Source organism: Eumetopias jubatus, unplaced genomic scaffold (genome assembly GCF_037043125.1).
Source record: "Eumetopias jubatus isolate StellerSeaLion01/CBP00866 unplaced genomic scaffold, mEumJub1_p1.0 scaffold_7, whole genome shotgun sequence".
NCBI classification, from domain to species: domain Eukaryota; kingdom Metazoa; phylum Chordata; class Mammalia; order Carnivora; family Otariidae; genus Eumetopias; species Eumetopias jubatus.
Genome location: NW_028274813.1, coordinates 73,416,355 through 73,441,737, shown reverse-complemented (window position 1 = coordinate 73,441,737; position 25,383 = coordinate 73,416,355). Strand labels below are relative to the sequence as shown.

At 40.6% G+C, this 25,383-nt stretch overlaps 1 protein-coding gene and 1 pseudogene across 1 annotated transcript in view; one reads left to right on the top strand and one right to left on the bottom strand.

Moving 5' to 3' along the window:
• The window catches only part of RPGRIP1 (RPGR interacting protein 1), a 68,552-nt gene that overhangs the window by 19,810 nt on the left and 23,359 nt on the right, over positions 1 to 25,383 (top strand). Inside the window, 14 exon segments of the mRNA XM_088024680.1 lie at positions 5 to 28; positions 921 to 1,067; positions 1,539 to 1,612; positions 4,437 to 4,582; positions 6,563 to 6,723; positions 7,156 to 7,299; positions 7,770 to 7,887; positions 9,961 to 10,413; positions 10,576 to 10,727; positions 11,176 to 11,518; positions 12,940 to 13,154; positions 13,157 to 13,183; positions 13,401 to 13,604; positions 16,019 to 16,157. Of these exon segments, the coding sequence (XP_087880806.1) occupies positions 5 to 28; positions 921 to 1,067; positions 1,539 to 1,612; positions 4,437 to 4,582; positions 6,563 to 6,723; positions 7,156 to 7,299; positions 7,770 to 7,887; positions 9,961 to 10,413; positions 10,576 to 10,727; positions 11,176 to 11,518; positions 12,940 to 13,154; positions 13,157 to 13,183; positions 13,401 to 13,604; positions 16,019 to 16,157 (2,347 nt within the window).
• LOC114202113 (splicing factor 3B subunit 6-like) lies at positions 14,615 to 15,177 on the bottom strand (annotated as a pseudogene).

Genomic DNA, 25,383 nt, shown 5'->3' with positions numbered 1-25,383 from the left:
TCAGGCATATGAAACTCTGCTCCGGAAGGTACTTAATAAAGATTGTTTAAATCTCTATTTCTTAGTAGTAAGAGTAATAAACCCCCCCAAAATTTGTGTTAATCTTCAAGTAACACAACACCAGAATTTAGCCAAGTAAATCAAAGTTATTATGACCTAAAATTTCTATTAAGACAAATGTCCTATTACTATGATCAGAATATATTTACTGTGCCATTTTCATTAAACTGAAATATGAGATCTGAAATACATGGAATAGTATTTTTCAGCCTATTGCTAGAGAGAATTATATAGCATTTGTTCAGAAATTCCTAAGAGTATTCCTCTAGCATGTATAAGGTGATGAAATATAACAAAGGTGTTGCATACCTCCTCTGATGTTCTTAAATGTTCAGCGCCATTCACTCCTGTGAATGGGGTGCAGGTGAAGCCAGGTGAATGGCCATGATGAAGAGTTACTAAAGCAGAGTTACCAAAGCAGAGTTTCCAGCATGAACAGCCACAGCTGTTCCTCACCAGAGAACTTCTGCACACTTCTGAGTTAACAGGTCACTTTGCTAGGTGCAAAAGAAAGAGTGTATCACCCTAAGAAGCAGTCGGATAGCTTACAACATAAAGGCAGCTATGAAAAGTTATCACTTCACTTAGAGCCAGGGTTTAATTTGAACCTTGGGAAAATTCATGCTCCAATTATGCATCATAGTTTCCTGGAGTGGAAAATTCTCACTAACGGGGAAACGATACTTCCTGAGAAACGCTAGAGTGATAAACAAGGCCAATTTACAGTGCAAAGGCACCATGCTATTAATCAAAGCCATTCTTCTTGACATCCACTAGGGAATGCTAGGGTTGCCAGTATCTTGAGATCATTTCTACTGAGTGATATGACCATTCCCAGAGCAACTTTCCTTTTGCCCCAGAATCAGGGAATCCTGAGTGCAGCCCATGATGCCCTCCTTGGGCAAGTGAATGAGCTCAGGGCAGAACTGAAGGAGCAGAGCAAGAAGGCTGTGAGCTTGAAGAGCCAACAGGAAGATGTGTCCATCCTGCAGATGACACTGAAGGAGGTAAATAATAGTAATAATTGAAAGGTGGCATCAGTTGTAAGTTACATTTCAATTTCAGAGATATTGAAAAGTGTATCTTAGCAACACTATGGCTATTTCATTTTTTCAAATGAGAAAAATGAGGCTCCAGGTGGTTAAATAATTTGCTCAAGATTACACCATTAGGGAGAAAACTGGGATTTATAGGGTTTTTTTTTTAAGTTTTTGCTGTATTACAACGTTCTGTTGCTTCCTTAACAGTAGAAACCCAGACACCGTGAAAATTTGCTTCAGAGAATCCTCATTATTTCCTGTAAAAGTTTCTATCACACCAGCTGGTTCAAGTCTTTCTAGTTTAATGGCTCCTCATAGACATGAGACATGAACATAGGAAGCCTTCTACCCAAGCCCCACTCTGCCACAGAAGAAGGGAGACGTGCAAGGCCATGGGTGTTACAATTTTTATCTCAGGCACCCTCCTGTCATTCTTAGTTTCAGGAGAGAGTTGAAGATTTGGAAAAAGAACGAAACTTGCTGAATGACAATTATGAAAAACTCTTAGAAAAGTGAGTAACAAGTTTGGGTCCCAGAGCACTGTTTGTTATAGAAGACAATTATAGAAAAGTGCCCTCACATTCTAAAATAATGCCTAGTGTGGATAAGGGGAAGCTGGTACTCAACACTGTTAGTGAGAATATAAATCGGCACGGTCTTTTTAGAAGGGAATGTGGTGCTATCTATCAAAATGTTAAACATGGGGGCACCTGGGTGGCTCAGTCGGTTAAGCGTCTGCCTTCGGCTCAGGTCATGATCCCAGGGTCCTGGGATTGATACCTGCATCGGGCTCCCTGCTCTGTAAGAAGCCTGCTTCTCCCTCTTCCACTCCCCCTGCTTGTGTTCCCTCTCTCACTGTGTCTCTCTCTGTCAAATAAATAAATAAAATCTTTTTTAAAAAAATGTTAAGCATGCATATACATGTATTTGCAAAAATAATGTATAGTTTTTTTCTATTATAATTTTTTTTATTATGTTACGTTAGTCACCATACAGTACATCATTAGTTTTGGATGTAGTGTTCCATGATTCATTGTTTGCGTATAACACCCAGTGCTCCATGCAGTACGTGCCCTCCTTAATACCCATCACTGGACTCACCCATCCCCCGCCCCCCCCTCTAAAACCCTCAGTTTGTTTCCTGGAGTCCAGAGTGTCTCATGGTTCATCTCCCCCTCTGATTTCCCCGCCCTTCATTTCCCCCTTCCTTCTCCTAATGTCCTCCATGCTGTTCCTCATGGTCCACAAATAACTGAAACCATATGATAATTGACTTTCTCTGCTTGACTTACTTCACTTAGCATAACCTCCTCCAGTTCCATATAATAATAAGATATAATATAATATAATAAGAATGTTAATTACTACATTGTTACTAACAGTAAAAAAAAAAGGGGGAAACATCCAAATTTCCTTTGATAGAGATTAAATAATGTTGCATCCCCACAATAAAATACTATTAAGCTGTTAAAAATGAGGTAGACTTAAAAAAAATGAGGTAGACTTATATGTCTAAGATATATTATTAAAAGAAAAGTCAAGTTGTAACAGTATATGTTAACTCTGACTTACTTATGGGGGATGTGTGTGGTATGCCCGGGTGAGAGAGAGAATCTGCAAACCTCTCATGAGATGAAAGGATTGGAGTAGGGCAAAGAGGCACCTTCACTTTTAATCTATATACTTCTGTATCATTTTAATTTTTTTATAACAAGCATATATTCATTTATTAATTTTGAAATTTAAAATACCTGGAAGTTTAGGGGCATCTGAGTGGTGCAGTCGGTTAAGCGTCCGACTCTTGGTTTCAACTCAGCTCATGACCTCAGTGTCATGAGATTGAGCCCCACGTTGGGCTCTGCGCTCAAGGTGGAGTCTGCTTAAGACTCTCTCTCTCTCCTTCTGCCCTCCCCACCCCTCCCCCGCATTCTCTCTCTCTGAGAAATAAATCTTTAAAAATAAAATAAAATACCTGAAAGTTTAAAAAGAAGTTAAATGTGCCTTCTTAAAGGCAGTAGGGGACAGATTGGAGAGATGGTATGGGAGCATCCTGGGAATATCTGATGCTCTTCAACTCAGTGAAACAAAGTGGTGTGGGGATTATTCACTTTGAAGAGTCTATGTAGCAAACATTACTATTAGCCCCTTCCCTTCATCACTCAGAATGTTATCTGCTTGGATCATCATGTAATGTATGGCTAGGAGGTGCCAAGAATTTTTTTTAAAGATTTTTTTTGTTTGTTTATTTGACAGAGAGAGACACAGTGAGAGAGGGAACACAAGCAGGGGGAGTGGGAGAGGGAGAAGCAGGCTTCTCACTGAGCAGGAAGCCCAATGTGGGACTCGATCCCAGGACCCTGGGATCATGACCTGAACCGAAGGCAGACGCTTCACGACTGAGCCACCCAGGCACCCAGAACTTTTTTTTTTTAAGTGGGCTCCATGCCCAGTGTGAAGCCCATTGCAGGGCTTGAACTCACATCACTGAGATCAAGAGTCAGACGCTTAACCAAATGAGCCACCCAGGTGCCCCCAGAACTCTTAATACTAACTTAAGCAAGTTGTTCTTGGACCACATTTATTCAAATGAAAAATAGGAAAAAGACATCTGCAGAAGTAATAGCTTGATTATCAATGTCACTTCACTCATGTAAATAATCAAAGACAGACCATGTGTTTTACACTCAAAATGGGTCTGCCCTGACAGCTAGTCACAATGGTGTACAGGGTACAGTCATTGAAAAAGGTAGTTCCTGCCCTTCAGTGTAGTAATTTATAATCTAGTTCAAAGGCAAGTATTCTCTAAACCAGCCATTAGTGAAGATAGAGGAATGGAGTAAGGAAAAGAGGAATATTTTGTTTCTCATTTTTTTGAAAGTCTATTTATTTAAGTAACCTCTGCACACAACATGGGGCTTGAACTTACATCCCTGTGGTCAAGACTCATGTGCTCTTCCGGCTGAGCCGGTCAGGTGCCCCTGTTCCTCATTTTTAATTCAGTAGGCCTGAGAATGTCTTGGTACACAGTACCTGAAGAAAACCATCATGCTGGAGAAGTTCCTTGGGAAATAGATGTGACTTGGGTTGTTTGCTCAGTGGGCTATCTGAGACCTAAACAGAAGTGATACTGAGGAACTCCTCAGTAGAGCCCCGAAGTTCCAAGGCAGTTGGTAAATGACAGTTACAGAGAAAGCACGGACAGAAAAAACATGTAGGGGAATGAATGATGCGCTAGGCCCAGGAGATGCTGAAACTGTGTAATAAAGACGTCACATCACACAGCTTTGAGTATTTATCCAACTTTCTCCTCGCTCCTTACGTGCTTCCCATTTTCAGCATGCTGGACAGCAGTAATCAGCCTCACTGGAGCACTGAGCTCCTAGGAGAACAGCTACAGCAGAAAGTCTCTCAGTTGCAGGACCAGCTGGACAGTGAGTTGGAGGAGAAGAGGAAAGTCTTACTTCAGCTGTCCAGAGAGAAAGGTAGGTCAGGCTGTGAAGACCTTTCTCAAGTGAGGCATCCTCTGTGTCTGGTGTGGGAGAAGGGACCTTGGGCCAGCATTTCTCCAGTCCTCTCCAATCCCCTCACCTGATCCTATTTTTGTGTGGATCAGAGATAACTAGCATAAGAACACTGGCAAGCTGGCAGTCAGATCAGATTTACAATCAAGAAAGCATGACACCTACCTTACACACAGAGGTTTTTATATGTAATGAGTTTTCATTTGAGAGGATGACAACTCTTAAATTTATTGTTTTTATTTATTTATTTGCTTTTTGAGAGAGAGAGAGAGAGAGAGAGAATCTTAAGCAGGCTTCGTGCCCAGCATGGAGCCCAGGGCGAGGCTCAGTCTCACGACCCTGAGATCATGACCTGAGCCAAAATCAAGAGTTGAATGGATGTGGGCGCCTGGGTGGCTCAGTTGGTTAAGCGACTGCCTTCGGCTCAGGTCATGATCCTGGAGTCCCACATCGGGCTTCCTGCTCAGCAGGGAGTCTGCTTCTCCCTCTGACCCTCTTCCCTCTCGTGCTTTCTATCTCTCATTCTCTCTCTCTCTCAAATAAATAAATAAAATCTTTAAAAAAAAAAAGAGTTGAACGGATACTCAACCAACTAAACCACCCAGGCACCCCGTAAATGTATTGTTCTTAAACATTCACTTTATTTATTGAAAATGCCTTTTATTCTTACCAATTATTCTAAAGGTGACTGGGAGTCTTGCTTTTTGTTTTGTTTTGTTTTGTTTTGTTTTAGCACCTCAAACTGTGAAGCAAATTACTGCTCTTGGTTGCTACTTCCATTTTTCCTGTCTTAACTCTGAATCACAGTAGATAGTTATTCTGAACATTTTTAAATACTGTCAAAGAGACTGTTGTCTCACTTCTTTTTGCTAGGCTCGACCTTAATATTTAGTCATATCAAGGATAGATTTCATTAGATTCTAGTATATTCACATAGAGGAGTGAAGGAAAAGAAATATCAAGAAAAATAGAGCTAGGAACCATAAAGGGTTAAAGCTCAGGAGCACATGCTAAGGACCTTGTAGTATATATGAGATACAAAGTATTGTAAGCACTTTGGGATAATCTAATCTAAACTCCCTCCTCTAATGCATGATAATGAAATGATCACTAAACACTGATCACCTTCCTTCCCTGAAACACCCATACCCACCCACCCAAACACAGGCATGCAGAAATGCCCAAATGCCCATTCTCCCTCCCTCCAGGTCAGGGTGGGACTGGGAGGTGTCCCAGGGAACCGATAGCATGGAAGTCAGAATAGAGTTGGGGAGATACTGGTTTGGCTGGTGCTAGCAAAAAGTTTGCACTGTAGGGCACCTGGGTGGCTCAGTCAGTTAAGCATCTGCCTTTGGCTCAGGTCATGATCTCAGGGTCCTGGATCGAGCCCTCTGTCAGGCTCCCTGCTCAGTGGGGAGTCTGCTTCTCCCTCCCCCTCCACCTTTCCCCTTCACCTCATGCTCTCTCTTTCTCAAATAAATAATAAATAAATAAATAAAATCTTTTTAAAAAAGAAAAGTTTGCACTGTAGAGGTACCTGGCTGGCTCAGTTGGAAGAACATGCAACTCTTAATCTCATGGTTGTGAGTTCAAGCCCCACATTGGGTGTGGAGCCTACTTAAAGTAAAAATTTAAAAAAGAAAAAAAAAGTTCGCACTATCCCAGTCAGTCAAGTGGCTCTGTTTGCTGCTGGTGGTGGTTGTGTTGTTTTTTTTACAGTTCTGCAGGTGTTTTTTGAGTCCCAAGTGTCAGCTCAGTTTACTGGGTCAATAAGCTGGAACCCCTCTGTAGAAATAAGATGAAATTGCTTCTCTAAAGGTAAATTTATAAAATAAACATCAGTGGGAAAATTTAATTAGCACTTGGTCCAACTTTAAGCTTGATTTCTGATAACTACAGAGTTTCAACTTTCTGGATGATTTCCCACCCCCCACCCCGCAGCTCAAAACAAGGATCTGCAGCTTGAAGTCACCAATCTGCTTCAGAAGCATAAGCAGGAAGTAGAGATCCTCCAAAATCAAGAGACAATTTCCCAGTCTCTTGACAGGCAATCTGAACCAGCCACTCACCCAGCTCTATTCCAAGAGACCACTCCAACAGAGGTAAGAGCATGCCTAATCAAGCAAGTCCCCTGAACAGAGGGATCCCCTGTATAGAGGGATGTCTGGCAAATACCCCTGGAAGAGACAATGCTTGAGGGCAGTCTTCAGAAGGCCGTGAGAAGGCTGAGAATACAGATAGCTTCATGAGCTCCACACATTTTTCCCACCCTTTACAGCTCACAGCATTTAGAATGCTTTTTCAGACAAGGACTTGCAATGATCTGCAGAAGAGCCAACAAGCTATTAGAGGCTGTGTAACTTACTGCTGCTACTGAACATGAGCAACTAGGGGAGAAAGCCCTTGTGAAGTGCCACAGTCCCCTTTTACTCCTGTTGCTGGTATTTTCCTATTACCAACAACTGCTTTGAGGATAGTTATCACCGTGCCTCTCATATTTCTGTTCCCTTTTACCCATGCTTTTCTCCCGATAGCCCTGTGAACCAAAAAACCAAGAAGAAAAGAAACTGTCCCAGATGCTAAGTGAGTTGCAAGTGTCGCATGCGGAGACCACGCTGGAACTAGAAAAGACCAGAGACATGCTCATTCTGCAGCATAAAATCAACGTGTGCTATCAGGTGCAAGAAAAGGTGGTACAGGAAGGGGGTAGATAAATGGGCACTTGGGGACCACTTCCACACTGGGAATTAAGTGAGGCCCTAGTTTCCAGGGCTGTTGCGAGGCGATATGCTGCTCCGTGCAACACAGAATGTGCCGTCCTTTGACACACTGGAGGACTCGCACGTGCCTGTGGCACCTTGGCAGTAGAAGCTGGTGAAGGGGCCAGCTAATGAAAACAGCAGCTAATGAAAACCAGGCTTCTGGTTCCAGTTTTCCCAGAATCAGGAAACTGTTATCCTATGGCACCAATAGGACAACTGGTCCTGGAGGAGTCTGTGATGACCCCAGGATTTTTTCTAGTGGATCAGTCTGCCCTGTTAAGGAGATAGCGGAATCTCCTTCACCCGAACAAGTGCCACCTTTTTATTTGGGCCCTTTGGTGCTGGGCCACTGAGATAGAAAAGTTCAGACGTTATTTTTTTTTCAGGAGGAACTGGAGGCGATGATGACAAAAGCCGATAATGAAAGTAAAGATCAAAAAGAAAGACTGGAGAGGTTGAATCAACTGCTAGACCTCAAGAACAATCGTATCAATCAGCTGGAAGGTATTTTGAGAAGCCATGGCCTTCCGCTATCCGGCAAGTCTTAGTCCTTTGTTCTCATCTTGGACCCGTCACGTAGCTAATGCTTGTGCTGCCTCTGTGCGCCTGCCTGGAAGGAGGCCTTTTGCGTCTCGGCAGGAGACACGTCCCTCCTGTTCTTCGTCCTACCGTCTTTGGTGTTTTCACACATGGGTAGCGCCTTCTTTTCCTCTTTCGTGGCAGTGTCTTCCTCTGATTCCTCTGAAGAGTTTCAACAGGGCCCAGTGATTGCTGAATTTGTTTTGAGAATTGAGAGCATATCACTGTCGGCCCCCAGGTTGGCGTAACACACTTCCTCTCTCAAGGTTGTTTCCTCAACCCAGGCCAATATAGAGCTTTATCACTCATCTCTCATCATCCTTTTCTGTGACTTCTCTCTAAAAGTCTCTCGGTTCTTTGTTGCAGTTTGAGGATGTCGACGTGACAGGGCAGCTGGCCAGACACTTATGCAAATTTCACAGTGTGGTACTTCCTTTATTTAGGACAGTTGCTGCTGACCAGGAGCTGGTCTCAGTCTCAACTGTCAAGAATGTTGGCTTTGTTATTAGACTCAGTTTTCAGAGACCTGACTCACACTAACCAAATTCACCAAAGATCGATATTTAAATCAGAATGTTCATTTATTATTTTATGATAGTGGCTGTTTCATTGCTGCCATGAGATGGTCTGGAACTAGTGTTCAGGGCAGTCCTCTCTCTGGGAAGCAGAATCAGGAAGGAGCTTACTTAGTGAGTGCGGAGCTAGAGTGAAGGGAGGTGGGTCATGCTGGGGCATGATTTATCCATGCCAGGGCCAGTCTATTAAAAAAGTCGCTGCCATGTAACAAAGGAAATCCTCCCTTGGATTGAAATTCTCATGTCTTTCAGATTCAGGGTCTTTCTCCTGGGACAGTACAGGATAAATCCTCTTATCTACTTCTGAAGACTTATTTGCTTTAACTTATAGTTCTTTCATTCCTGGTAAGATCAAGGAGTTTTTCATATGTGTACCAGTTATTTATATTGTGTCTTTTGAGAATTGCCTGTTTCTGTCCTTTACCTGTTTCTTGATAGCATTTTATTCATTTGTAGAATTTTTTTATACGCTAAGATTTTTAGCCGTGGGCCGTGGAATGCAAAACTTTAAATCTATTTTAGTTACGTTAATCTTATCAGTTAAGAAACCATTAATCTAATCTTTTTGTACTCCATTTATTTTGGGCAGGAAGACATTCTGATGTGTTCAAAATATTTTTATTCTACTACATTAACTCTCAGTATATGAATTTCATCATCGACACACATTGTGATGATTCAAATAACTCCCCGATTTGAAGCAGACTATATATCAAAGTTTCTGATTGGTTGGACATGGGAAGTAATGCACAGATTTGATAGACTGTCTTACATATCTTTTCATCCCTTTGCCAGTATTTTCAATCTATTTCCAGTAAGTTTCCTCTCCAACTTTTTACTCCATTACTCTTTGACTTAACAGTGGATTTTTTTTTTTTTTTTTTTTTTTTTTTGCCTTCTTGTGTTGAAACTAAATTCTTAACAGTGTAGATTCTTATGACTGATCTGGCTGGAAGGGAAATCATTTCTTGGTGGAGCCCAATGTCATGTAGTAGGCACCATGACTATATCTTGGTATTCTCTTGATGGCCCACATCCCAAATTTTTGGAAATACTCCTATGTTGTGTTTCTAGTGCTTCTCTATTGGAATTAACAATTAATTCATAGGACTTTGCTGTAAGATAAAACAATGACATCTGTAGATGAAATTGTGCCTCCAGTGTTTTCCTGAGCTTAGCATTTACTTTCCAGTCATTCATTTTGTACCTTATCTCTAAAGCAGGCCTTGGGTTAGTTGGCCGTCAGAAATCAAAGCTCCTGGTTGTCATTCTTTTGCTTTTCTTTTTGAATTACATGGTGTCTCGAAATCATCAACAATTTGGACGTTCATCATGATTTTTATTCTCCTTCTGTCCAACTTATTTTACCCTAAGGAAGAGCTGTCTATGCTTTAATGGATAGGCAGTTTTCTTTTCCCTCTAGAACAGCTCAAAGATGTGGCTTATGGCACCCGACAGTTGTCCTTATGTCTGGAAACCCTGCCAGCTAATGGAGATGAGGAGAAAGTGGACATTTCTCTGCTGCATCAGAGTGAAAATCTTTTTGAACTACACATCCACCAGGCCTTCCTGACATCTGCTGCCCTGGCTCAGGCTGGAGACACTCAACCTACCACTTTCTGCACCTATTCCTTCTATGATTTTGAAACCCATTGTACCCCACTAGCTGTGGGGCCACAGCCCCTCTATGACTTCACCTCCCAGTATGTGGTGGAAACAGATTCCCTTTTTTTGAACTACCTTCGTGGGGCTTCAGCCCAGCTTGATCTACACCAGGCTATAGCCAGTGAGCACCACACCCTTGCAGCTGGATGGATTTGCTGTGAGAGGGTGCTGGAGACTGTGGAGAAAGTCCATGGCTCTACCACACTTACTGGTAAGTGCTGTTGGTTTCCCACAGCTCCCAGGACTAATGTGGAATTTCCCAGAGTCTATAGTTGCTCTTCTGGTGGTTTCCCATTTTCTTCCTCAGCCTTTATTCTTAATCCTCGCCACACCATCCGTATCGTCCATGCCTTTCATGCTTTCTGCTATCCAGGAGCTGGTGGAGAAGACTTCGGGGTGCTAGAATACTGGATGAGGCTGCGCTTCCCCATAGGATCCAGCCTACAAGCAGGCAATAAGCGAAAGAAAGCTCAGGCCTACCTGTCAGCCAGTGTGCTTGGAGCCTGGGAGGCGCGGGAGGATAAGGTGAGAGAAAGGATGTGCCCAAGCATCTCAAAGGAGCCACAGCCAAGCAGGTCATGAGAACAGCTCAGTCTTCCACTCTCAATAAGTATTTGCTGAATGTGAATGAAGGAAAAAAACTGTCGTGCCATAACCAATCCAGATTCTTCCCTTGGTCAAGCTTGGGTTTGAAATGAAATTGTACCCTTGGAGCTAGCTGCCTCCCCCCTGCTGTGAACAAACTAGCTTCTCTGTTCCATTCTCTAAGATAAGCCTTGAGGGCCAGCACCTCTTTCAAATAACTATCTGCCAGAGCTAGTGTGCAGGCCCAGGAAAGTCATTAGGTTTCTGTGACCCAGTCAGAATTCAGCAGTTCCTTAGGTCATAGCTCTTCCTCATCAAGGGTGCCGGGCTTCAGCTACAGGTCTCTCAGGCTGCCCTTTTCCTTCATCCAAGACCAACATCTCTCCAGTCCAGATCAGAGACTTGGAAGCATCAGAATGAGCTGCGGGTGGAAATCATCAGATGCTACGGCCTCCGGAGTCGACAGCTGGGAACCCAGCCCAGTCCATACGTCATGTACCGCTTCTTCACCTTCTCTGACCACGACACTGCCATCATTCCAGCCAGTAACAATCCCTGCTTTAGAGACCAGGCTCGATTCCCAGTGCTTGTGACCTCTGACCTGGATAAATATCTGAGGCAGGAGGCCCTGTCTGTGTACGTTTTTGATGATGAAGACTCAGAGCCTGGCTCGTACCTTGGCCGAGTCCAAGTGCCCTTGCTTCCCCTTGCGCAAAACAAATCCATTAAAGGTGGGAGATCGAGGTTATTACATCTTTATGCTCTCCGCCCAGTGTTGTCTTCGTGTTTTACTTTTCTTTGATTACTTGCTTGGAACAGTCTCTCTTAAAAAACCTGCTGAGAGGATTTTAGAATATGGTCAAGAGCAACAGAGCAGAAGACTCATTGCCTCACCAATCCTATGGAAACATTGGCTGCTTCTGCTCCCCCCCCCCTTTTTTTTAGCAACAAAAGCAAGGTTCTTAAGTGGGTAGACCCACCAACCTGAAGTCCATACATCCATCTCTGAACAAACCTTTTCTGACTCTGTAGTGCTTGCCAGTATTTGTGTTTACTTACGGCCTATTGTTTCTTTCTTTCTTTTTTTTTTAAAATATTTTATTTATTTGACAGAGAGACAGTGAAAGAGGGAACACAAGCAGGGGGAGTGGGAGAGGGAGAAGCAGGCTTCCCGCTGAGCAGGGAGCCTGATGCGGGGCTTGATCCCAGGACCCTGGGATCATGACCTGAGCTGAAGGCAGACACTCAACAACTGAGCTACCCAGGTGCCCCGGCCTATTGTTTCTTAGCACATGACTAGATACAGACTATAAGCTGTGTCCTTAATACTCTCCCATAATTTTCTTGCTTCTTCTAAGCACAAGTTAGACTTTCATGCCACATCATGACAAAGGCAAATTTCTTGGATCTTTTTTTCCCCAATATGGAACTGATGTGAACTTAGGAAGGGTCAACTCTCTGGTTCCGGTATTGGGAGGGTGAGGCAGGGGTGTCTGTGCTCTCATTACCAAGTATGGTTGGGTCTAGCCAGTACCAACTATGTTTAACAAGCTTCTGGATGTTCCAGAAAGTGTGTGAGGCCTCCCTCCTTCTGATACCACAAGAGCTAAAAAAAAAAAAAAAAAAAAAGCCGACACTTCTCTCACAACTCATTCTTTGCCAAAAAGAAGAGGCAATATGGGCCGTCTGTTAAATTAATCAGTGTTACAAATCAGAAGTCTGGCATTTAGAAAAAGCAATTTTGCTGAAGTTTTCTTGGCTTTTGTTATTTTAGAAATAGGGACCACTTGAGTGTAGATAATGGTTTCTTCGGTCTACCTAAGGCTTAGCAAGCATTAGGTAATAATAATAATGCATGTTTATTAGCTGGGTGACTGATGACAAGCAAGGTGTATCTTTCCATACGTCTTTTGACTATCCCTTCCTGAAACCTGGAGGTACCCATCTTCCCCCACGAATATTCTAAGTGAATATTAATATTCACGCTATTTTATGTTACTCCTGAGTGTGTTATCATTATGCTTATGTAATGGATGTTAATTAATGACAAACAAAATATGGTAAAATTCAAAATCGGGGAAGAGATGAGGCTCTGGTAAATTCTTGCCTACTTAATGTGATCAGATCTTATTAATGTCTGTTTGTCTCTCAGGTGCTTTTAACCTCACTGACCCTGCGGGGAACCCCAGTGGATTTGTTGAGGCGAAACTGGATTGGAAGTCTTTCTACCTATCCCCAGAGAGCTTCCTGAAACCAGAAGCTCAGCCTGAGGAGAAGGACACCAAAGACAGTTTAGAGATTTCATCTGAAAAGGAAAAGGCTTCTTTTTCTCCCCAGGTAGCAGATCTCCACCAATCCTGTGGAGCATAGTTGAGGAAAACAGTATTAAAATTGTAGTATAAGAAATGCCTCCTGTGAATGTCACGTGTTCGGCAAACTTATTCTGCATCCCTCGTAGTGCTGTGAGCCTACCGAGGAAGCAAAACCCTGGGTTTTATTGTTGGGAGGAGAGAGAGATGGCATCTCTCAGCTCTGTGGCAGGAGAAGCATGAAGTCTCATGCTAGGCTGTTAAACTCTCATCTTGTAAGGCTGTCTCTGATCCTTCTATTTAGGACCAGATGGCACTTGCTGAGATTCCCATTGAAGCTGGCCGGTATCAAGCTAAGCGAAAACCTCCACAGGTAGGAGAAAGAAAGGAAAGGGAACATCAGGTTGCAAGCTACTCGAGAAGAAAACATGGCAAAAGAACAGGCATCCAAGGGAAGAACAGAATGGAATATCTTAGTCATAACATCTTAACCGGAAATATACTACAAGTAAGGCCTTAGAAACCCTGCAGAGTTAAAATATGGGTTGTAGGGTCCCCAGATATATTATTCTCAGGTAGAAGCAGACACCCAAGATCAGCAATAATCATGTTTTTTTTTTTTTTTTGTGGCCAACATGTGTTTCCTCAAACACAGGTAGTTTAATAAAACTCTGAACTGTTCACTTAATTTCAATGTAATTTAATTCAACAGCTTATGGACTCTGCAATTTATACTGAGAATTTTACCAGTCTACCTCAACTGTAGTCAAAATAAGTTAAAGAGCAAATATTTATTGGACACCTACTACATGCTTTATACTGTCTTTTCTTCATAGGAAACTAAAGTTACAATGTAGCACCTAAAAATATATGAGATTGTAAATATATATTATCACAAGATTAAATAATATGATTATGTTATAATCATGTATATTGTATTGGATAATTACATTAATATAATTATTAATTTTATGAAATTATTATAATTATATAATATATATACAGTTGATCTTTGAACAACATGGATTTGAGCTACATAGGTCCACTTATACATGAGGGTTTTTTTGTTGTTGTTGTTGTTTTTTAAGATTTTATTTATTTTTTTGACAGAGACACAGCGAGAGCGGGAACACAAGCAGGGGGAGTGGGAGAGGGAGAAGCAGGCCTCCCGCAGAGCAGGGAGTCCGATGCGGGGCTCAATCCCAGGATCCTGGGATCATGACCCGAGCCGAAGGCAGATGCTTAATGACTGAGCCACCCAGGTGCCCCTACATGAGGGTTTTTTTCAATAAATATAGTATTATGAATATATTTTCACTTCCTTATGATTTTTTTTCCTAATTTTTTTTTACAAAAAGTTGTAAGTTTATTCCCATAACATATTCTAACATGTGTCAAAGTTTCAAGCAGGTCCTTTTGAATCTTGAATAAGAAATTAAAACATTCAGCATTAATTAAAAAGAAGGGTGATGATGGTCATTTATGGGTTTTAGTCTAAAATGAAAATGCAGAAAACCTTTATTTTGGTGGCTATGTGTTGATGCCATATTTCTCCTTGTGAAGCTTCAATTGCTCTTCTTTTTTGTGTCCATCTTCTTTTTTTTTTTAAGATTTTATTTATTTGACAGAGAGAGCACAAGCAGAGGGAGAGAAAGGGAGAAGCGGGCTCCCTGCTGAGCAAGGAGCCCGATGTGGGACTCGATCCCAGGACCCTGGGATCATGACCCGGGCCAAAGGCAGCCACTTAACCGACTGAGCCACCCAGGCGTCCCTGTGTCCACCTTCTGAAATGCCCTGTTGACATTATAGTACAAAGCCACCAGGTGTCTGTTACAAACATTGAATCCTGAAATATGATCACGTACCTTCTTGGCATCAAAGATGTCTTCACAGACCACATAAGCTGTTTCTCTAGTTTTGGGTGTGTTCCCCACTCAGATTTGACGAATAGGTCGATATTTACCAAATATATCATACATTTCTTCAGCTGTGATTTTGTATGGCAAATTTCTTATATGTAAAATCCGATTTACTTCAGGTGGAAGTCAAATGTTACTCCTCTTGGCCACTTGCATCGCCATCTTGGTGGTCTGATAAGGTTACTGCAACAAACACTAGAATTCTTCCAGACACCTCTGGAGCTCACTCTACTCTTTTTTTTTTTTTCCAAATTTTTATTTAAATTCTAGTTAGTTATAGTGTAATATCGGTTTCAGGAGTAGAATTTAGTGATTCATCACTTACATGTAACACCAAGTACTCATCACCACAAGTGACCTTCTTAATACCCGTCACCCATCACACTCCCTTCCCTCCATCAACCCTCATTGTTACTCTATTGTTTGTTCTCTATCATCAAGAGTCTCTTATGGTTTCCTTCCCTCTCTTTTTTTTTTCCTTCCCATATGTTCATCTTTTTGTTTCTTAAATTCCTCATATGAGTGAAATCATATGGTATTTGTCTTTCTCTGACTGACTTCATTTAGCATAATATGCTCTAGCTCCATCTACACTGTGGCAAATGGCAAGACTTCATTCTTTTTGAAGGCTGAGTAATATTCCATTTTACACACACACACACACACACACACACACACACACACACCACCTCTTCTTTATCCATTCATCAGTCAATGAACATTTGGGCTCTTTCCATAGTTTGGCTATTGCTGATAATCCTTATGGTTTTCTTAATATTTTCTTTGCTCTAGCTTCCTTTATTGTAAGAATATAGTATATAATACATATACAGAATGCGTTAATCAACTGTTTATGTTATTGGTAAGGTTTCTGGTCAATAGTAGGTTATTAGTAGTTCAGTTTGGGGTGGGGTCCAGAAGTTATATGCAGATTTTTGGTGTCCCCAACCCCCATGTTGTTCAAGGGCCAACTGTAGTTATATTTGTTGTCCTTATTCTGAAGCAGATGAGCTACACTGAATGGAAGTTCTCAGAGCTTAAGAGCTCCAGCGATGACGGTTTAAAAGATCAGCAAATGGAAGAGGAAATAACATCATCGCACTCAGCAGTGATGCAGAAAGAAGCCCTAAATCCTGTAAATGGTATTGTCTTTTTTAAAATCTAATTTTCTGTTTAATCATTAGATTATTTTATCAAGTCAGTTGTTTACTTTTTTTTTCATCTTGCATTGCTAAACTTTTCATGGAAAATGAGTACTGAAGACCCTAGACTTAGTTTTATGTTACAAGTGTGCCGGTTAGGCCAACCAAGGCTGGAATTCTCAAAGTAACTTTCTATGTATTTAAAACTTGTTAGCTTGCCAGTTTAGTTACCTAGCAAGTATATCTTGTGAATTAAAGTTACAAAGAAATAGGAGAAGGAGTGTGATTGGCTTATTTGGGATGTTGATCCAAATTTTTTTAATTAAGGCAAAGCTTTTTTGTTTCTTAAAAGCATTAGATAGTCCATAAGAGAGGGAAGAATTACCTAGCCTCGATCAGGAAGATGATTGAAGCTCAGAGAAGTGAGCTGGAACTGCTTCAGCCCTGAGACATTGCTAGTTTGAGACATTGCTAGCGGTGGAGAGACAGAATCATGCTTTTGGTGGAATTTTGGGGTGGGGAAACAGGATGCAGTCTGAATCTGGGGTATGCCTAGCATAGGAAGATGTCTACCCTGGGCAGAACTGGCCACTTTGGTCCAGGACCCAGAAGGCAGCAGCATTCTGAGTCTCTTATGTCCTGAGAGGTAGCACTGTGCTTTGGGCACTTGCAGGGCTGGAGAGACAAGGGCTGACCCAGTGCCCACCAGGACTCCAGACACCGGAATTATCCGACACAGCCTGTGTAACAGCTGTGCTTACTAGCTTCATGGAGATATAGCTGAATTTTAAAATGTCAACAAAGAACTGGAGCTATGAGAAAAATTGAGATCATAAGTTTTAAAAAATGTTTTGTCTTAAAATAATTTCAAACTTATATAAGAACTGCATGACTAGGACAGAGAAATTCATCTACACACCAGTTCACACAAATTCACCAACTTTTAGCATTTTCCCACTTTCTGCTTTATCATTTATTCTGAAGCATTTGAGAACAAGTTGTACATTTCATGCCCCATTACTGCTATATATTTCAGTAAGGAAAAGAAAATTATATGACCACAGTCAAGTTACCAAGTTTGCAAACTTATCATGGATACATAGTACCTAATGTCCAGTTGAGTCTCAGAATTCGCTGGTTGTCTCAATAATGTCCATTATTAGAAGTCTTTTGTCCGGGCACCTGGGTGGCTCAGTTGGTTAAGCGACTGCCTTCGGCTCAGGTCATGATCCTGGAGTCCCGGGATCGAGTCCCACATCGGGCTCCCTGCTCAGCACGGAGTCTGCTTCTCCCTCTGACCCTCTTCCCTCTCATGCTCTCTATCTCTCATTCTCTCTCTCTCAAATAAAAAATAAAATCTTAAAAAAAAAAGAAGTCTTTTGTCCCCTTATCTAATCCAGAATCATACATTGCATTTGGTCATGTCTCTTTAGTTTCCTTTAATCTGGAAGAGTTCCTCATCTTCGTCTTTCCTGACAGTTGACATTTTTGAAGAGTATAGGTGAGCTGTTCTGTAGAGTGTTCCTCAATTTTGGTTCATCTGATGTTTCTTTGTAATTAGATTCAGGTTATGAATTTTTTTTTTAAAGATTTTATTTATTTATTTGGCAGAGAGATACAGAGAGAGGACAAGTAGGCAGAGAGGCAGGCAGAGGGAGAGGGAGAAGCAGGCTCCGCGCCGAGCAGGGAGCCCGATGCGGGGCTCGATCCCAGGACCCTGGGATGATGACCTGAGCTGAAGGCAGCCGCTTAACCGACTGAGCCACCCAGGCGCCCCCAGGTTATGAATTTTTTTATGGGAATACCACAAAAGTGATATTGTATCCTCCTCACTGCATCACATTAGGAGGTACATGATGTCAGTTTGTCCCATTATTGGTGATGTTAACTTTTATCACTTGGTTAGGAAAGCATCTGCCAGGTTTTTTCAAAAGTTATCATTTTTGCCTTTATAATTATTAAGTAATCTATTAGAAGATATTTTGAGACTATATAAATATCTTGTTCCTCACCAAATTTCACTTGATAATTTTGGCATTCATTTATGGGCTTTCTGACTGAATCACAAAGTCTTTACAAAATACATTGCAAATTTGGAAGTGAATCAATAGAAATTAAAGAACTGTTCAATACAGAAATTTATCAAAGGAAAAATGGGTCAAAAACAGATTAGATACAACTGAAGTGAGAATTGTTAAAAATATTCAGAATAAAGCAAGGAGAGACAACAAGATGGAAAATATAAAAGAGGAGAAGAAAGATATAAAGGATAAAATGAAGAGGTCAAACTACATATAATTAAATGTAGAAGAGAAAGAAGGGGGCAGAGGCAATATTTAAAGTGATAATGCCTTGGATTTTTCTATAAATAATAGAAGATATTAAGATTCAATAAAATGGGCACCTTGGTGGCTCAGTTGGTTGAGCGACCGCCTTCGGCTCAGGTCATGGTCCCAGGGTCCTGGGATCAAGTGCCACATCAGGCTCCTTGCTCAGCGGAGAGCCTGCTTCTCCTTCTCCCTCTGCTGCTCCCCCTGCTTGTGCGTGCTCTCTCTCTCTCTCTGTCAAATAAATAAATAAAATCTTTAAAAAGAAGTTTCAATAAAATGAAATTCAATGAAAGTAGGATAACTTAAAAAAAATCCAGATATAGGGGTGCCTGGCTGGCTCAGTTGGTGGAGCATGTGATTCTTAATCTCAGAGTTGTGGGTTCAAGCCTCATGCTGGATGTAGGGATTAGTTAAAAATATTAAAATTTAAATTAAAAATTTCAGATCTAAACATATCAGAATCAAGATGCAGAAAGTAAAATCAAATAGAAAATATTAAAAGCATTCATCTAAAAGAAAACAATAGGGGCACCTGGGTGGTTCAGTCAGTTAAGCATCCAACTCTTGATCTCAGCTCAGGTCTTGATCTCAGGGCCATGAGTTCAAGCCCTGTGTTGGGCTCCACCTCCACACTGGGTGTAGAGCCTACTTAAAAATTTTTTTTAAATAAAAAAGAAATAAAAGAAAAAGATATCCATGGGTCCATTGGTAAGATGGATAACCGACTTGTCAATAGCTACAACTATAGCCAGAAATTAATGGCAAGATACCTTCAGTATGCCGAAAGAAAATAATTAACTGCCAACAAAGAATTCTCTACACAACAAAAATATTCTTCCAGAATGAAAACAGAATAGACATTTAAAGATAAATCAAAATGGAGAATTTGCTTCCAAGCCACATTTTAAGGTTCTTCTTTAGGCTGAAGGACACTTATCCCAGAAGGAAACACAAAGATGCAACAAGGAATGAAAAGCGAAGAATATGAGTTAGTTGAAATGACTGTATAAAGCAAAAATATCAGCTGTGGGGTTTAAAATTAAATAATGTAGTGGGTTCAACAGTAGCCCGCAAAAAGTTATGTCCATATTCTAAACCCCAGAATTTGTAAATGTTACCTTACTTGAAAAAAAGATTTTTTTGCAGATGTAACTAAGCTAAAGATCTTGAGATGTAGAAATCATCCTGGATTATCTGAGTAGACACACAGAGAGACACATGCAGAAAAGGAGGCAATGTAACCATAGAGGCAGAGTTTGGAGTGATGTGGCCACAAGCCAAAGAATGCCTGGAGCCACCAGAAGCTGGAAAAGACAAGGAAAAAAAGGAAAAGGCAGATTGTCCCCTAGAGCCTTTGGAGTGAGCATAGACTTCCCAATACTTTGATTTTTGACTTCTGGCCTCCAGAACTGTGAGAGAACAAATGTCCAATTGTTGTTGTTATTGTTTTCTTTTCTCATGAATCTTTTCACCTCTACTTCTCTTCTGGAGATACAGACATTTCATCCGGAACAAGCTTAAGTGACTTGTACATGTTTTACGTAAGCTGGGGGCAAAACCAAGGCTAAAATAACATCTGGCCCAGCAACTAACATCACTGAAAAAGCGCATAGAAAGTTCACTCTCTCCTTACTTTATTGTAGAATGAATGACTCTACAGAAAAAAAAGAGAGAAAAAGGATAAAACGAGGAGATCTAAGCTACACTTAATTAAAGGTAGAAGAAGAGAAAGAAGGGAGACAGAAGCAGTGTTTAAAGTGATAAAGAAGTAATTCACATAGGCATTCAGAAAATGAAATCATGAGAAGAAGGGCTATTTTTTCTGGGTTCTCAGTTGTTACCCTCATTAGTTAGTTGTGGATTGCTTTCTTTGATGACTTTCAGAAGCTTCTGGATTTGAGCATTAGATTAACCTATCTTGCATCCAGAGGGGGCAATTTTGAAGTTTCAAGGCTTCACACAGTGTCTACTATACCACCAAGGAATTCTCGTCCAGGTCCATTTTGATCAGGTTCTGTTGCTGCTGAGGGCAGTCGAGAGTTCTACACAACTGAAAGAAGTGATGGCACATCCCCATAACCACACACATCTCAGGTTACCCAGTGGTTTCTTCAGAACCTTACAAAGAACTACAGTAATTCCTATGTGTGTCAGTCCCAGATACAAGTGTATTAGCTTGATTTGTGTTGGAGTCACTTTGATAGATGATTGCAGCCATCACTGGTTATGTGGCAGCATCCTAGCACCAGAGTATGTAGCTTATAGTGACTCAAGCCCTCACACAGAAGTTTCATGCTGCCGTCCTATAGAGCATTCTTTGTGAAGAACAGGTGTGCCAGCCTCTGGTTGATGACTAAAGCTGAAGAGAGCTTTTGCCACAGTTTACTGTGAGGTGACGTTCTCCAGTGACAACCTCTGCAAGAAAAATCAAACCCAAAGAAAGAAATAATAAAGATCAGAGCAGAAATCAATGAAACAGAAAAGGAATGAGAAAATCAGTGAAGCCAACTTTGAAAAGATCTCAACAAACTTGATAGCCTTAAAAACAAAGCAAAACAACAAAGAAAACTTGATAAGCCTTTATCTAGAATGACTATACTAATTAAGATCCAACCAGAAATTGCTTAGTAATTTGAACAGGAGAAGTTTAAAGAGTTATTAACCGTAACAGGAGACTGAACTGGGTGGGGGTGGGTGAGGACTGACTAGTAAGAAGTAAAAAGAACTCTAAAAATACAGGAAAAGCAGACTTAAAGAGCATCCATTAATCCCCAGGGCTGAGACAGAGTACCCAAAGAAGAAATAGGTCTGGTAGACAACCCCTTTCAGGGCGGAAATCCAGACCTCACTGGAAGGAGTGAAGTCATGTTTTATTAAATGGCACAGAAGTTTGCTGTGCCCGTACATCAGAACTCCAAGAAACTGTGAAGTTGACCTCTGGAACATTGCAAGCAAACCATTCAGAGAAGTACCATGCCAGTGGCATTTCGGTGCAAAGCTACTTTGGCTGGGGGGTGGGGGAGGGGGAGGGTATACCAGAGGAACTGCCCACAGGGAGGTGCCAAATACTACAGGCCCCTGGAAACTGCTAGAATTGGATGTTGCAGAAACCATGTGCTGTGGGTGCCTGGGTGGCTCAGTTGGTTAAGCGACTGCCTTCGGCTCAGGTCATGATCCTAGAGTCCCGGGATCGAGTCCCGCATTGGGCTCCCTGCTCAGCAGGGAATCTGCTTCTCCCTCTGACCCTCTTCCCTCTTGTGCTCTCTATCTCTCATTCTCTCTCTCAAATAAATAAATAAAATCTTTAAAAAAAAAAAAAAGAAACCATGTGCTGCTAGAAATGTGTTCTGCAGGAAACTGTGAGTTGCTGGAGCCAGGTACTGAGTTGCAGAAGCCTGTTGTAGGAGCCTGGTCTACAGAGTCCTTCTCTTCTGCAGGAGTCAGCCTGCACATTGGAAACAGGAAGAGAAGCCTTTTCCTCCTCCAGTGATCCTTTCCTGCTCTCTACTGACAAAACTGAACATGGTTCAGATGGCAAAGAAGAAATATTTACAGGGTCCAACTCTATCATTGCAGAGCAGATGATGAAGTTTTTATTTTGAGCTGAGAAGCAATTAATTGATAATTGGCCTGCTGATCAATTAAAAAAAAAAGAGCAAAGAGACAAGTTAGCAAAATCAAGAATGACTGCAAGGCCACTACAGACTCTACAATTAAAAGGGTTACAAAACTTTATGCAACTTAGATGGAAAAGACAAATTCCTAGAAAGATACAAATTACCAGAACTGACTCAAGAAGAAATAGAAGATCAGTATTGACATATAAAAAGTATAGACAAGAATTAGTCATTTTAAATCTTCCCAAATAAAAAAGTCCAGTTCCAGATAACTTCACTGATGAATTCTGTCAATATTTAAGGAAGAAAAAATGCTGATCTTTCATAGTCCCGGAGAATAGTAGAGCAAGGGAAGCTTTCTAACCGATTTGGTTATAAAGTGGTATTGTCTTGATACCAAAGCAAGCCTAAGACATTAAAAAAAAAAAAAAAAAGACAACTATAGACCACTATTCAACATGAACATAGATGCAATATCCTAAATGAAATATTAGCAGACCAATCCAGCAAAATATAAAATATAAGGTTGCTCACCATGATCAATTGAGATTTATTCCTGGAATGCAAATTTAGTTTAACAGCAGAAAATTGATTTAATACACTGTATTAATAGAATGAAAGCTTTATGATCATCTCAATAGAGAAAAAAGCATTTCAAAAAATCCAACTCCTATTCTTTTTTTGTTTTGTTTTAGATTTTTTAAAATTTATTTATTTAGAAAAAGAGTGTGAGCAGGGGGAAGGGCAGAAGGAGAGGAAGAGAGAGAATCTCAAGCAGACTGCCCTGAGGGCAGAGCCCAATGTGGGGCTCAATCCCATGACCCCAAGGTCATGACCTGAGCCAGAACCAAGAGTTGGTGGCTCAACTGACTGAGCCACCCAGGTGCCTCCCAACTCCCATTCTTGATAAGAACTCTCACCAAACTAGTAGAAGGAAATTGCTTCAAACTAATAAAGAATAATAAAACCTGTAGCTAACATCCTACCATGTGGTAAAAGACGGAATGCTTTTCCCTTAAGATTGAGAACAAAGAATGGATGTCTGCTTTCACTACACTCTGTTTGAACATTGTAGTAGAGATTTCAATCATGTAATAAGGCAAGAAAAAGAAATTAAAGTCATACCAGTTAGAAAGAAAGAAGTAGTGCTACCTTTATTTGCAATTGACATGATTTTGTATATGATTTTGTATTTACAAAATCATAAGAAATCCACAAAATGTTTTTAAAAACTAAAAGCAAGTGAACAACATTGTAGGATATAAATCAAGATACTAAAATCAATTATATTTCCATATAGTATCAATGCACACTCTAAAGTGAAATAAAAAAACAATATCATTCCAAAAGAATAAAATATTTAGGAATAAATTTAACAAAAGAAATGCAGAACCTATATACAGAAAACTACAAAAGTTCCTGAGAGAAATTAAAGAAGTTTAAAATAAATGAAGAAATGTACCATGTTTATGGATTCGACCACTCATAATTGTTAAGATGGCAGTTCTCCCCTAGATTTATATAGAAGTGCAAAGAATTTAGAATGACCAAAACAAGTTTGTAAAGGAACAAAGTTGAAATTTTTACACTACCTGATTTTAAAACTTACTATAAATATAGAGTAATTCAGACAATGTGGTATTAGCATAAAGATACAGATCAGTGGAATAGAATTGTGAAACCAGAAATAAACTTTTACATTTATGGTCAATTGATTTTCCACAAAGGTCCCAGGACAATTCAATATTTAATCTTTCCATAAATGGTACTAGGACAATTGGATATCCACATAGAGGGGGAAAAAAAACTTAGACCACTACTTCACATCACACACAAAAATTAACCAAAATATATCATAAATCTAAATATTAGAACCAAAACTATAGCATTTCTAAAAGAAAATGTAGGATAATAAGCTATTTGACCTTATTAGACAAAGATTTCTTAGATATGACATCAGAAGCATGATCCATAAAATTAAAAATTGGTATATTGGACTTCAGCAAAATAAAAAATGCATGCTCTTCAAAGGATACCATTAAGACAATGAAAAGATCAGCTACAGATAAGGAGAAAATATTTGCAAATCACATTTATGTTAAAGGACTTGTATCCATAATCTGCAAGGAATTCTTGTAACTCAATAAAAAGACAACTAAATTTAAAATGGTCAATAGCGGGGGGGTGGGAGGATGGGTTAGCCTGGTGATGGGTATTAAAGAGGGCACGTTCTTCATGGAGCACGGGGTGTTATACGCAAACAATGAATCATGGAACAGTACATCAAGAACTAATGATGTAATGTATGGTGATTAACATAACATAATAAAAAAATCATATAGGAAATTAAAAGAGAAAAAATAAATAAAATGGTCAATAGAGGGGCGCCTGGGTGGCTCGGTCATTAAGCAGCTGCCTTTGGCTCAGGTCATGATCCCAGGGTCCTGGGATCGAGCCCCGCATCAGGCTACCTGCTCAGCAGGAGGCCTGCTTCTCCCTCTCTCTCTCTCTCTCTCCCCCTGCTTGTGTTCCCTCTCTTGCTCTCTCTCTGTCAAAATAAATAAATAAAATCTTCAAAAAAATAAAAATAAAATGGCCAATAGAAGGGCACCTAGGTGGCTCAGTCAGTTAAGCATCTGGCTCTTGATCTTAGCTCAGGTCTTGATCTCAGGGTCGTGAGTTTAGCCCATGTGCTAAAAAAATAAAAAAATAAAAAATAATTAAAATGGTCAATAGATTTGAGTAGACATTCACTAAAGAGCATACACAAATGGTTAATAAGCATACAAAAAGATGCTCAACAGCATTAGCCATTAGGAAAATGCAAAATAATATCGCAGTGAGATACCAGTACACACCAGCTAGAATTTATATATTCTAGAGGTTGATTGTACCAAGTATTAGTGAAGTTGTAGAAAAATCGGAACCTCATACATCACTGGTGGGAACGTAAAACGGTACAACTACTTTGTTTTTCTGTTTTTGTTTTTGTTTTTAAAGATTTTATTTATTTATTAGAGAGAGAGAAAGAGAGCATGAGAGGGAAGCGGGTCAGAGGGAGAAGCAGACTCCCCGCTGAGCAGGGAGCCCAATGTGGGACTCGATCCCGGGACTCCAGGATCATGACCTGAGCCGAAGGCAGTCGCTTAACCAACTGAGCCACCCAGGCGCCGAGTACAACTACTTTGAAAAACATTTGGCTGTTTCTTAAAACGTTAAACATATAGTTTACAATCCAGCATTTCCTTTAAGTATCTATCCAAGAGAGCTGGAAACATG